The sequence below is a fragment of the Neomonachus schauinslandi genome, chromosome 2 (assembly GCF_002201575.2).
Source record: "Neomonachus schauinslandi chromosome 2, ASM220157v2, whole genome shotgun sequence".
NCBI classification, from domain to species: Eukaryota; Metazoa; Chordata; class Mammalia; order Carnivora; family Phocidae; genus Neomonachus; species Neomonachus schauinslandi.
The window spans coordinates 185,930,941-185,944,614 of NC_058404.1; the positions used below are offsets into that span (position 1 = coordinate 185,930,941).

Genomic DNA, 13,674 nt, shown 5'->3' on the forward strand with positions numbered 1-13,674 from the left:
GGTTTAATTCTTAGGAAATGATCCGCTTTGTATGTCAATATTTAAGTATAAGTATATCTTCAAGTCTCAAAAATAGGGGATTGGTTAAATGACTTGTGACACATCCACTTATAATATGCAGCTATTGAAAATCATGATTTTGAATAGTATCTGAAGACTTGAGGGAAATATGTTTATTAAATTAAAAAAAAAAAAAAAAAACAACACATGAACCAAAAACAGTCCTTAAAATGATCAAAGGAGTTTCCAGTTTAGTCTTTGTATCTGGAAATAAGAGTTCTGTACTTTTTTACGTTTTCTCTTTATTATCATTATTGTTGTAGTTCCACAAGTAAAGCATGCTATTGGATGAAAATTAAGATTTGTGAAAAGAAACAGCATATACATATATCAGATCATCATAATGTACACTTGAAATATCTTACAATTTTGAATGGGGGAGGGGAGAATACAAATATCTTACAATTTTGTCAGTTAATACCTCAGTAAAGCTGGAAGAGAAGAGAAACTAAAGGAAGTAAACCAAACAAAGCCCATCTTGCATTCTTATCACTCAAAGGTAGCTGTTATCAAAGATAACTTAGTGTATTTTCTTCATCCTTTTCCTGTGCTTTGACCAAAATGTCATCATACTCTAATGATATTTTGTAACTTTTTAAAACCTGAGATAATGTAAACCCATTTCCTCATCATATAAAATAGATGCATACCAATTCATGATATAGATGTTGTTATCATGTCTCTTTAGGTTGTTAATAATTTCTTCATAAATAATTGCAAGGATTAATTTGCTTGCATGCATGTTTGCATATGTGCTGTTATTCCTTTAAACAGACTGCTGCTAAAAACAGTAGACTGTGGACTAAATATTCTAAAGGCCTTTAATGAGTTCATGGTGTTTGTGTGTATTTTTGCATACATATTTAGGATTCCTCCCTTTTGTTTATATGACTGGAAAAAAAGAATATCAGCTTTTTAATAGTGATGGTAATATATGGGATTTTAAAAGATTTTTCTTTCCCTTTTCTTTAAATGTTCTAAATTTTTTCAATGAGTATGCATTACTTATATAAGCAGAAACCAGTGGTTTAATCAAAGGTAGTACTGTCTGCTGAAGGTATTCTAAAATTATATATATACTTACCACCAGTTCCATTCTCCGGGTTTAGGTATTATTTACAATCTGGTTTTTTTTAGTAATTGCTTAGATACCACCAAAAAGGAACACTTTAAGTGTCAGAACTGATTATGAGATGGTTTCATTTCAGTTTTACTAATTTTGTTTTCATCTAGGACCCATTTATCTCAGTAGGAGCCTTGTTGGTGCTAGCATTAAAATGCTGGTTGCTGAGGAAAACTTGTTTCTCCATTTGAAAAATTTTTAATTAGAATTTCTCTAACTTTTTTAAAGATTTTATTTATTAGAGAGAAAGGGCGAGAGAGCACGTGCGCACGCACACATGAGCAGGGGGAGGGCAGAGGGAGAGGGAGAAGCATCGGCTTCCCGCTGAGCAGGGAGCCCGACGCGGGGCTCGATCCCAGGACCCTGGGATCATGACCTGAGTCGAAGGCAGACGCTTAACCGAATGAGCCGCCCAGGCTGCCCCTCTGTAACTTTTAATTCTGGGTGTGACTATAGTATTGTATTTGTTTACTGAATCTTCGTTTTATTGTCTGTAGACCCACCCCTTGAATTACCATCTTTCTACATGACTCCATCTCATCGTCAAGTTGTGTTTGAAGGAGACAGCCTCCCCTTCCAGTGTATGGCTTCATATATTGATCAGGACATGCAAGTGTTATGGTATCAGGATGGACGGATAGTTGAAACTGATGAATCACAAGGTATCTTTGTTGAAAAGAACATGATTCACAACTGCTCGTTGATTGCAAGGTAAACTGTGGATTTTATTTATTTCAGAATTGTCACGTTTAGTTAGAATTTAAATTAATAACTTATCTTCTTGCATTTTAAGATGCAAACCTTTGGTTTTCCTTTTCCTGATTTTTACTTCTCCAGAAATTAAGGAGTTGCCTTTTCATCCAGTTGTGATGAAAAAAAGCATAGGATTAAAGGGAAACACTGTTATACTTTTTGTTTAAAGTTTTAGGTGGGAAAATGTAAACTTTTATTTTTTTTTATTTTTTTTTAAAGATTTTATTTATTATTTGACAGAGAGAGAATGAGAGAGAGAGAGCACATGAGAGGGGGGAGGGGCAGAGGGAGAAGCAGACTCCCCGCCGAGCAGGGAGCCCGATGCGGGACTCGATCCCGGGACTCCAGGATCATGACCTGAGCCGAAGGCAGTCGCTCAACCAACTGAGCCACCCAGGCACCCGAAAATGTAAACTTTTAATGCCAAACTTAACTTCTAACCATTTACTGCTGCTAAACTCAGATTTTCACTTTTAGCAATCACCTAATTTTCACTATCTTGGTTAATGCTACATCTTAAGATACTTCCTTTCTCTACTCCACTGGTATAAAAAAAATAACACCTGTCCTGTTAATCCCATGCCTGGTATGATCACCAAAGTCATTAATTCAAATGAGCTTTATAAAGTATAAAAAATAGAGTAAAAATATATGTATTACCATCACTATATATTTTGTTTTGGTAAAATCTTAATCTATAGGCGTTGAATTTCCTTTTTCTTCTCCCCCCGTCTCTCTCTGTTTCTGTGTGTCTCTTTCTGTCTCTCTTTCTTTTTTCCCTTCCTACCAATTTCTTAAAGACAGAACTCAACTTGAATATTTAATAATAGATTTGTAGTTTCCACACTCTGCCAGGGCGTCTTAGGGTAATATCACTGCAGATTCATAGAAGTGCCATTAAAAAAAAGTCTATAGCTATCTATCTAGAGAATAAAGACCCTCTGAGTTGAGAATCATGTCTGGGAGTTTTTGGGGTAGAATATTCTATTTTATAATTTCTGTTTCCCTCCTGAGATTTCCTGTCTTGTTTATTAGAAGCATATTTTCCTTTGTGTCTTCTAACATATTTATAGTAGATGCTTTTAAATCCTTGCCTGCTCTTTCCAACATCTGGGTCATCTTGGGATCATCACCACTGACTGCTTTGCGTCTGTATATATTTTATTGTTTCCTATTTAAAAAAAATATTATTTATGTATCTAGTAATGCTGGATTCTATCCTGGATGGTATGAATGATTCACTATAGAGAAGCTGACAAAGCACAGCCTATGGGCCACATGTGGACTGATGGGCCTACGGGCTAAGAATATTTTTTACATTTGTAAATGGTTACATTTCAAATGGTTATGTAAGTAGCTATATAATATCTTCCAAGTTGCTTCTTGGCCAGAAAAGCCTAAAATAATTACTGTCTGGCCTTTATTTTTTTTATTTTTAAAGATTTTATTTATTTGACAGAGAGAGAGAGAGAGCACAAGCAGGGGGAGTGGGAGAGGGAGAAACAGGCTCCCTGCTGAGCAGGGAGCCCGATGTGGGACTTGATCCCAGGACCCTGGGATCATGACTTGACCTGAAGGCAGACGCTGAACCAACTGAGCCACCCAGGCGTCCCACTGTCTGGCCTTTAAAGAAAAACCACTTTTTGCAAATCCCTGACTCTGGATTATCTTCCATTTGCTTGAAGTCAGCTGGTTTTTGTTCCCTTAAGCAGTTACTTGGCTAAACTCAAACTCCTAGTTGTCTTTTCTGTGATGGCAGCAGCTGAAATCTGTGTGGTGTCTACCCTATCTGTGGGAACCAGGGGCCAGTTAGAGATCTGCGTGATTTTATATGCAGAAGTTTGGGCTTCCAGCCATGTTCCTTTCTACCTCTGTGCTCTGATATTTCAACAAGTAAGACTGAATTTCTGTTTGAGTAGGGCCTATCCTTGCACAGAAGCCATTGGAAACCATTTCCTGGGTCTTACTCCCCAGTGCTGATGCCTTCTTCCTAGGGTCAGCTTCTCTCCGGTTTCTGCTTGTTTTGGATCACTGGCCATGTGTTTGGATAGTTGTCATTTTGTAGTTTGTGCAGAGCTTATAAATAATAGTGAACTGCATGGAGGGTAGTTTGGTAGAAGCTGGTCTGCTGTTACCAGAATCAGAGTTCCTTTATTAGGGCATAAGATTGTCAGAAACAGTTTATTAGGTCCCAGTGAGAGAAGACTCTTAATTGTTACCTTACTTGTATTGTGGTGATAATTTCATAAGCGTATACATGGGTTAAAACTCATTAAGATGTGAGCTTTAAGCAGTTTTATTATATGAGTAGGTAATAATACATGATACAACAATAAAGCTTTAAAAATATATAGAACCCTGGGGCACCTGGGTGGCTCAGTTGGTTAAGTTGTCCGACTCTTGATTTCAGCTCAGGTCATAATCTCAGGGTTGTGAGATGGAGCCCCACATCAGACTCCATGCTGGGTGTGAAGCCTGCTTAAGACTCTCTCTCTCCCTCTCCCTCTGTCCCTTGCCCTCCCCCCAAACCCTGATCGCGCTCATGCTCTCTCTCTCTAATTTAGAACTCTTAAATTTTGCAACTATAAAGTAACTAGATTAACTTTATAAATTTATTTCTGCAAGTCATACTTTGAATTCTTTATAGCAGTACAGAAAATTAATTCTAAGGTTAGCATCCTTGCCTAATAGTTTTGTTGGGAAGGACACTTGACTCCTGTGAAAATCTTTCGTATGAAGACTGAAGTCCTTTACCCAGAATTTGCCTCCGTATTAATAACAAAGTTGCAGAAAAAGGAAGTACGGTATTGACTTGGTTAACCTGAGAGATAGCTGTTGATTCTTCATTGGTTTCTTTATGTCATCCGTCCTTCATTAGTAAGAATCAGAGTTTGTAGTTTTCCTCAAATATGAAATTGAAGCTGCCTCTTCCTCCTTAAATTTCTAAATACGCTGCCTTGAGGATTCCTGGAAATTGTATTCTGATCATTAGTTTTAGACATTGAAGGTATTGCTAAAGGTCATCTTTAAAAACACGTTGGCAAAATATATTAGGACCTGAGCTCCCAGTGGGTGTGCTAAAGAGCCCTGGGACATCACAGTGAGTTCACTTACAGAGCTGCTGTGGGGTATTTTAAGTTTTGGAAGAAGCATGGTAATACTTGACTTTTTTTGGACACCACACACCTACCAGCCCCAGGCAGTGATGATTTCATTAGATCGCGCTGCCTTCCTTTGCTGATGCCGTACTTGAGGGTGCCAAGTTCTTGGTGATCACTGTGGTGCAAAGCAAATACTGTGTGAAAGTCATTGTGGAACATGAAATAAGGGTCTCGCTGTCTGTTCTGTATCTGACATTAGATTAATTTTGGAGTGCTCAACAGACAAGCACAACCCATCAGGAAGTTGGGTTATTTAAGAATGAAATATTTATCTCAAATTGATGTGTTTTATTTTTTCAAATGGCTATGAAGTTATTAGGACATAGCTACACAGTTCTGGGATTTAATTTAGTAATTGCACCATGAGAGGTATTTCTTTTGGGTTCGGAGCTCTGTGAAACAGTTTTCTGATCAGTGAAGGTGCTGTGAACCAAGAAAGTTTGGGAACCTCTGGATTAGAGAATGATTGCTTATTTTGGAATTTGGTTATTTAAATTTAATGTAAAATACTTTCGTGTCACTTTATCTCGAATGTATTTATTACAGCGTTTTGGATTATTCACTGACTTAATTAACAAAGATGATAAACATTTTCTCTGATTCAGAGTAACAGTGCCTCAAAGTCTTTATTTGAACATATGATGTTGTATAGCCATTAATGATTTAGGAGACTGGAAAAATGTGTCTTAACTTCAAGGCATAACTTTGTAAATTAATTAAAATGATATATCCTTTATGTCTAATTATCTCTTATTTTTCTATTTACATAAAAGCATAGCATGTGGGTCATGTGGCAGGGAGAAAGGTTAATTGAAGGTTCTGATATTTGCTCTTTAATTAATAGGCTTTATATTAGAGAATTATGAGTTCATCTTGAAAATTGAGTATACTGACAGCTCTTTAGAAATATAACTGTTTTATAAATTGAAGTTTACCTTTACATGGAAAACTCCTTTCATTAAAGCATCAATTGGTAATTTATTAAATCTTTTTAGAGACTTAATGAGTTCCTCTGCAAAATATTTTTACCTTAAATATTTTAATTCTCTTCATAATATTAATCTCCTTCCTTCATGCTTGAATATTTCCCTCCAAATCAGTGAAAAGGTAGACATAACTTGGAAACGTCTCCATTAGTTTTGCTGAAGAACGTGCTGTGACGTTTTCGCCTTTGCACTTGCTGTCCCCCTCGCTGAGTCCTGTTCTCCCTCTTTCTGTCAGAAGTGTCAGGCATGATGTACTCTTGCGCTTTGTTCGTACTTCAGCTCTTACCAGAGCGTTTTTTTTTTTTTTATTAACATATAATGTGTTATTTGTTTCAGAGGTGCAGATCTGTGATTCATCAGTCTTACACAATTCACAGCGCTCACCATAGCACATACGCTCCCCAATGTCCATCACCCAGCCACCCTATCCCTCCCACCCCCCACGACTCCAGCAACCCTCAGTTTGTTTGCTGAGATTAAGAGTCTCTTATGGTTTGTCTCCCTCTGCGGTTTCTTCTTGTTTCATTTTCCCCTCCCTTCCCCTATGATCCTCTGTCTTGTTTCTCAAATTCCTCATATCAGTGAGATCATATGATAATTGTCTTTCTCTGATTGACTTATTTTGCTTAGCATAATACTCTCTAGTTCCATCCATGTCGTTGCAAGGGGCAAGATTTCATTTTTTTTTTTGATGGCTGTATAATAATCCATTGTGTATATATATACATATATATATATATACATATACATATACATATATGTATATGTATATATATATACCACATCTTCTTTATCCATTCATCTGTTGATGGACATCTGGGCTCTTCCCATAGTTTTTACCAGAGTGTTTTAAGTAGCTCTTCACCTGCTTGTCTTGACTTTCCACTGAAGTACTTAAGTGGAGGGATTTTTTTTTTTTTTTAAAGATTTTATTGATTTATTTGAGAGAGAGAGAGAGCATGAGAGCAGGTTGAGGGACAGAGGGAGAAGCACACTCCTTACTGAGCAGGGAGCCCGATGTGGGACTCGATCCCAGGACTCCAGCATCGAGACCTGAGCCGAAGGCAGATGCTTAACCGACTGAGCCACCCAGGCGCCCAAGGGAGAGTTTTTTAAATTTGTTTTTATCTAGCAAGTGCTTTGCCCACACTGTGCATTCAGACATACTTGCTAAATGAATGATAGAAGCCTCGTTGTCTCCCTTTTTTGTCTAACCATTTTTTCTCTCTCTTTAAAATCTTTCTCCATGCAGTGCCCTAACCATTTCTAATATTCAGGCTGGATCGACTGGAAATTGGGGCTGTCACGTCCAGACCAAACGCGGGAACAATACAAGAACTGTCGATATCGTGGTATTAGAAAGCTCTGCACAGTATTGTCCTCCCGAGAGGGTGGTAAACAATAAAGGGGATTTCAGGTCAGTGACATGGAGAGTGCTGGAAAAATGATTTGCCCATATCTGTTTTTATTCTTAAAGTGCATAATTGGTCTACTATCCTCAAGAAGAAAATTTGAGAAGTATCTTTGTTTTCACATATATATCCTTATATATCTAAGGACTGCCCTTCAGAACACTGATGTCAGAGTCATATATGAAGATTAAGAAGAAAAGGTGCCTGGACTTTATCTCAGACGTGTTGATTGAACGTCTCTGCAGACAGAGTGTTTCATGTTTAGCGGTTTGTTGTAAAAATTAAGAACCACTACCTTAGGGAAACATTTTGGAAATTCTACTAAAATTGCAGAATTCAGAAAGGCTAATGGTATGTCCTGTTTTTTTTAAGGGCTCTTTTATGGATGACCTTTGGAAGGTTTTGAATTGCTAAGATACTTTTAACTATTGGCAGTTAAGTAGACATGATAATTAGGAGAAAGCCAAGGTCACTATCCTCCCCAGTTTGGTCCTAAGCAGGAAGGACTTTGGGGGATGAAAGCTTTTGGATGGTCTGAAACTCTGGGAGCCACTGCTGTTGGACTCTGTATTGAGATAAGCAGAATGAGTGAGATACTACAGTTTTTTTAAATAGAAAATTTAAAATTTGTGGGAGGTAACAGCTTTTGCCTTAGACTCTCCTTGCTTTCAAGGTTGTTTAAAAAAAAGCTTTTGCCTTAGACTCTCCTTACTTTCAAGGTTGTTCTTTTAAATATATTACTTATTTAATGTTTTTTATGTTCAGGATTTTAATAATGACTTTATAGTTGATGTAAATGAAAGGAAATATGTTGCTCTTTAAAGCAGCGTAAGTTTGTTGAATACCCAGTTTGTACTCCTATGATTGGTACTCCTACTACCCAAGTTTTAAGGGTAAGAAAACCCTTTGGTATTAATCTTTTAAATCCAAGGTGAATGATTTCACTCATATGTGGAATTTAAGAAACAAAACAGAGGATCATAGGGGAAGAGAGGACAAAATAAAATAAGACGAAATCAGAGAGGGAGACAAACCATAAAATACTCTTAATCATAGGAAACAAACTGAGGGTTGCTTCAGGGGAGGAGGATGGAGGGATGGGGTAACTGGGTGATGGGCATTAAGGAGGGCACATGATGTAATGAGTACTGGGTATTATATAAGACTGATGAATCATTGAACTCTATCTCTGAAACCAATAATGCATTATATGTTAATGAATTGAATTTAAATAAATTTTAAAGAATAAATAAATAAAAATAAAAAATAAATCCAAGGTGAAGAAGCAGTAGCAACATCTTTAGCTCAGCTAGTTCTTAAATGCTTTTTTAAAAACTGTCTCTTGTCCTTTAAAAAAAAAATTCTCCCTGACGCAAGTATATGGAAATTAGCATTTATTATTGCCAATGGATAAGTCCTTTATGTAGATTAACTGTTAATAGATAATATTTATACTGTATACTTAAAAAACAGGTAACACTTGTGAATTTTGTTATATTCTGCATCTTTTATTAAGTAATCATAATGTTTTCTATTTATGGTGGATTTTCTATTCTCATAATTTGACTATTTTACATTTTTAAAAACAGAAGAATCTGATTGACTGATTAATGAATTAGCTTTTGATACTCCTTAGTATATTATGCAGTTAAACTTTCACTGCATTAATAAGATTTAGCTTAGTGTTGCTTAATCTGTTTATGCAGATTTTGGTAATGAATTATATTTTGGTATGACTGCTATTCTAATTTATCAGTTCTTATGTTATAGGTCAACTGTAACTTTTATTAAATATATTCAGTTCATTCCCAGTTTTGGAGAAAGGGAGCTCAAATGACAAAGATTTCTCCCAACTGCTAGTGACGATCCATGCCCACAGATTTGTGTAGTCTCCTGCATAGGGGGTACCTTCTCCCAGATAAATTCAGTTGTATACTGTGTTGCGGGTCTGCTAGACCTCCCCCACATGCAGAAATTTGCTTGGAGGACTCATGGTACCCAGCATGTCGTTGTAGTCACAGCTAAGATAGATTTTGGTTATATAGTAAGATAGGTAGCTGGATAACGAGGGGAAAGACATAGGTGCATTCTGGAGAGATCCAAGGGCAAGCTTCTTGGTATTCCTCCTCCAGCCGCAAAAGGGCAGCAACACTGTATAGAAGTGGATACAGTGTTGCTGCCCAGGGAAGCCCTTTGGAGACTCAGTATCCAAAGTTCTTCTTGCTGGTGGCGTAGGCAGGCACCTTCTGTCTGGCATGTACCAAAATTTCAGACTCCAGGGAAGAAAGCAAGTTTCAGCATAAACCGTACTGCTTCTCCAAACAGTCTAGGCATGGTGAACAACCCTTACCGTTTAACTGTTCATGGGAATACTCCAAGTCCCAAATTCCTAGGTGCCACTGAAGGGCCCCCCACGGTGGCAGGCAGGCCTTGCCAAGGAGAGCAGTCCTGCACCTGCTATAGTGAATTGTCGGCACATCTGGGAACCCCGCGTCTGTGCCATCTGTTGAACTGGTTTTCTTTTCTTTTTTTTTTTTTTTAACTGGATGTAAGACCATTTTGCTGTGTCTTTATAGCAACATTTAGAACATCTTAAGAAAATATCCTACGGTATTAAAGTAAATGTGGCTGATAGTTTAAAACAGCTTAGTCCATGCTAACCTTTTAATTTTTTTTTAAACTCTCTGTTCTGAAGGAATCCGTTTCTTCTTGATTTTTCTCCATGATTATCCATGATCTGTCCTGATCCTCAATGTTCCTCTGCTGTGATTTGTGTCCACGTCGGTTTTCACATCCTTTTTTGTCTTCATCTGTCTAGATGGCCCAGAACGTTAGCAGGCATTACGGCGCACCTTCAGTGCACTCGGAATACCCACGGCAGTGGGATCTATCCCGGAAACCCACAGGATGAGAGGAAGGCTTGGCGCAGATGCGATAGAGGGGGCTTCTGGGCAGATGATGATTATTCTCGCTGCCAGTATGCAAACGATGTCACTAGGGTGCTTTATATGTTTAATCAGGTAACTACAAAGTCTTCCCCTTTGCTGAGGTTGTTAATGTATTTTAGTTGAAATACCAGGTGTGTGTGTGTGTTTTAAATACTAGTAAAGCATAAGGATTTGGTGTTACATTCAGTCCATCTGTCTTTGGGATCAAGCCTCGTCACCGCCTCCAGTATTCAGGGCCCTCCCTGGTGTCCGTTTTCTTTTCCAATGGCTGCCTTTGTTTGAATATCTTTATCATCTGTAGCCACTGGACCAAATCCCAACCGTCCTTCAAATCCATCTGGGAAGCCACCTCTTGGGCTTCTTTTATAATCTGTCACCAGTGATCCCTTGTCATACTTGTACCCCTCAGACGCCTTTTCTTGTCTCCGCTCTTGTGCCTCCGTTTTTAACCTGACCAGATTGGAAGCGGTTGGAAGATGGTTTCTGTTACACATTTTCTTACACTCCCTGGTACCTGTTACACCCTTTGTGGAATGGTTGGTGCCAAGTTGTGTGTAAGTCAATAAATAAGCAAATGTAGACCATTACTGGACGTGCATGGCAGTATAGATAAATGCTTCTTCCTCCCATGCGCAGGGGCTCCAGGGGAGTTATTGATCCCTCCCAGTCGGAATACTCAGGAAAGGCTTTACTACGCAATTGGCATTGAGTATGTGTAGAATTTGGATAAGTAGAGAGGGAGAGATGGTGCAGCATGTTTACCAGATGTGTTTTGATGTATTATTGTATTTCAAAGTTAAAAAAAAAAATTCCTTCCAGTTAGTTACCATTAGAATTCCGCTTTCCTCAGGTTTGAGAAAGCGTTTTAAGAAGGTCCTGGTGATAAATGATGAAGAGTTTGAATTCGTTGCCATGTTTGGAAATGCAAAGATAAAATGTCAAAATTCGTTGTTCGTTTTTGCCTTTTTAATATAGATGCCTCTCAATCTTACGAATGCTGTGGCCACAGCCCGACAGTTACTGGCTTATACCGTGGAAGCCGCCAATTTTTCTGACAAGATGGATGTTATATTTGTGGCTGAAATGATAGAAAAATTTGGAAGATTTACCAAAGAGGAAAAGTCCAAAGAGGTATTTTTCTGGTTCACCTTTGTAGCATATAGCATGTCAACATATGGTCATGTGGTAGAGCTGAATCTCTATTTTTAAAGCCTCTTTATGTTTGCTGTATTTCAATTAAATGCACTTTTTAATTTCCAAAACTGTTGTGGAGAAATTTATGCTCCATTTATTTATTTATTTATTTATTAAAGATTTTATTTATTTATTTGAGAGAGAGAGACAGAGAGAGAGAGCACATGAGAGGGGGGAGGGTCAGAGGGAGAAGCAGATTCCCCACTGAGCAGGGAGCCCGATGTGGGACTCGATCCAGGGACTCCAGGATCATGACCTGCGCCGAAGGCAGTCACTTAACCAACTGAGCCACCCAGGCGCCCTATGCTCCATTTAGTACAGTCATCTGTTGTTGGAGGGAATAGAGGTGAACAATCAGTTTCTTGGAATATCGTGATAGAGCAAAGCCAGCCTGTGTCCACACTGTGGGTTGGCTGCAGCTACCTCTCGGGCATTCTGGGATTTCTCTTCCCCACACAGCCATGTGTTCGTCTTCTCTCTCTCTCTCTCTTTCTCGCTCTCGCTCTCTCGCTCTTTTTTCTAGCTTTATTGAGAAATAAACATTCATCACTGTATAACAGCCTGATGGTTTGATGTACAAATATTGTGAAATGATCACCACAGTAAGTTAGGCTCACATCCATCTTCCCATATAGATAAAATAAAAAGAAAAGAAAAAAAGGGAAATTTCTTTGTGTGATGGGGGCTCTTAGGACTTACTGTAACAACTTTCCTATATACCACACAACAGAGTTCACTGGGTCGCCATTTGTGCTTTACGTCCCTAGTACTTCCCTTATGATTGGAAATTTGCACCTTCTGACCACCATCCTCCTCTTTCCCCTCTCCCCACCCTCTGCCTCTGGTAACCACAAGTTTGTTCTCGTTCTGTGAGGTTTCTTTTTGCCCACATGTAAGTGAGATCAGATGTATTTGTCTTTCTCTGTCTGATTTACTTCACTTAGCATAATGCCTTCAGGGTCCCTCCATGTTGGAACAAGTGATAGGATTTCCTCATTTTTTTTATGGCTGAATAATATTCCTGTGTGTGTGTGTGTGTGTGCATGTATATATCACAGTTTCTTTCCTTTCATCCATTGATGGATACTTAGGTTGTGTCCATGTCTTGGCTATTATAAATAATGCTGCTATGAACATGGGGATGCAGATATATTTTCAAGTTAGGGTTTTTGTTTCCTTTGCATATGTTTCCAGAAGTGGAATTTCAGGATCAAGTGGTAGTTCTATTTTTAACTTTTTTAGGGTCCTCCTTTTGTTTTGCATAGTGGCTGTACAAATTTACATTTCTACCAAGTACACAAAGGTTCCCCTTCATATTTTTACCAGTATTTTCTTGTCTTTTTGATGATGGCCATTCTGCCAAGTGTGAGGTAGTGCCTCATTGTGCTTTTAATTTGTATTTCCCTGATGACTAGTGATATTGAAGACCTTTTCATGTACCTGTTGCTCTTTCAGGCCCATTTTTAAATTGTGGTTTGTTTTTTTTTTGGCTATTGAGTATATAAATTCTTTATATATTTTGCGTATTAACCCCTTCCCAGATAAATGGTTTGCACTGTCTTTTCTCCATTGAGTATTCTTGGCTCCCTGGTCAAATATTATCTTCTGCTACCTTGGAGTTCGGTTTGCTCTTCTTTTTCTAGATCCTTAAGGCATAAAGTTAGGTTATTTGGGATCTTTCTTGCTTTTTTTTTTAAAGATTTTATTTATTTATTTGACAGAGAGAGAGACAGTGAGAGAGGAAACACAAGCAGGGGGAGTGGGAGAGGAGAAGCAGGCTTCCCGCTGAGCAGGGAGCCAGATGCAGGGCTCGATCCCAGGACCCCGGGATCATGACCTGAGCCAAAGGCAGATGCTTAACGACTGAGCCACCCAGGTGCCCCTCTTTCTTGCTTCTTAATATAGGTGTTTATTGTTGTGAACTTTGCTTTTAGAACTGCTTTGGCTGCATCTCACAAGTTTTGGTATGTTGTATTTCCATTTTTGTGTCAAGAACCTTTTTTTAAGGTTTTATTTTTAAGTAATCTGTGCTAAGTA

General features: G+C 38.3%; 1 protein-coding gene across 2 annotated transcripts in view; it reads left to right on the top strand.

Annotated features, from left to right (window-relative positions):
- Positions 1 to 13,674, top strand: part of ADGRA3 (adhesion G protein-coupled receptor A3) — a 124,206-nt gene that overhangs the window by 62,062 nt on the left and 48,470 nt on the right. For both annotated transcript variants that reach the window (XM_021679428.2, XM_044913014.1), the window contains 4 exons: positions 1,681 to 1,894; positions 7,336 to 7,500; positions 10,314 to 10,515; positions 11,419 to 11,574. In XM_021679428.2, coding sequence (XP_021535103.2) covers positions 1,681 to 1,894; positions 7,336 to 7,500; positions 10,314 to 10,515; positions 11,419 to 11,574 — 737 coding nt within the window. The remainder of the gene's footprint in view (positions 1 to 1,680; positions 1,895 to 7,335; positions 7,501 to 10,313; positions 10,516 to 11,418; positions 11,575 to 13,674) is intronic.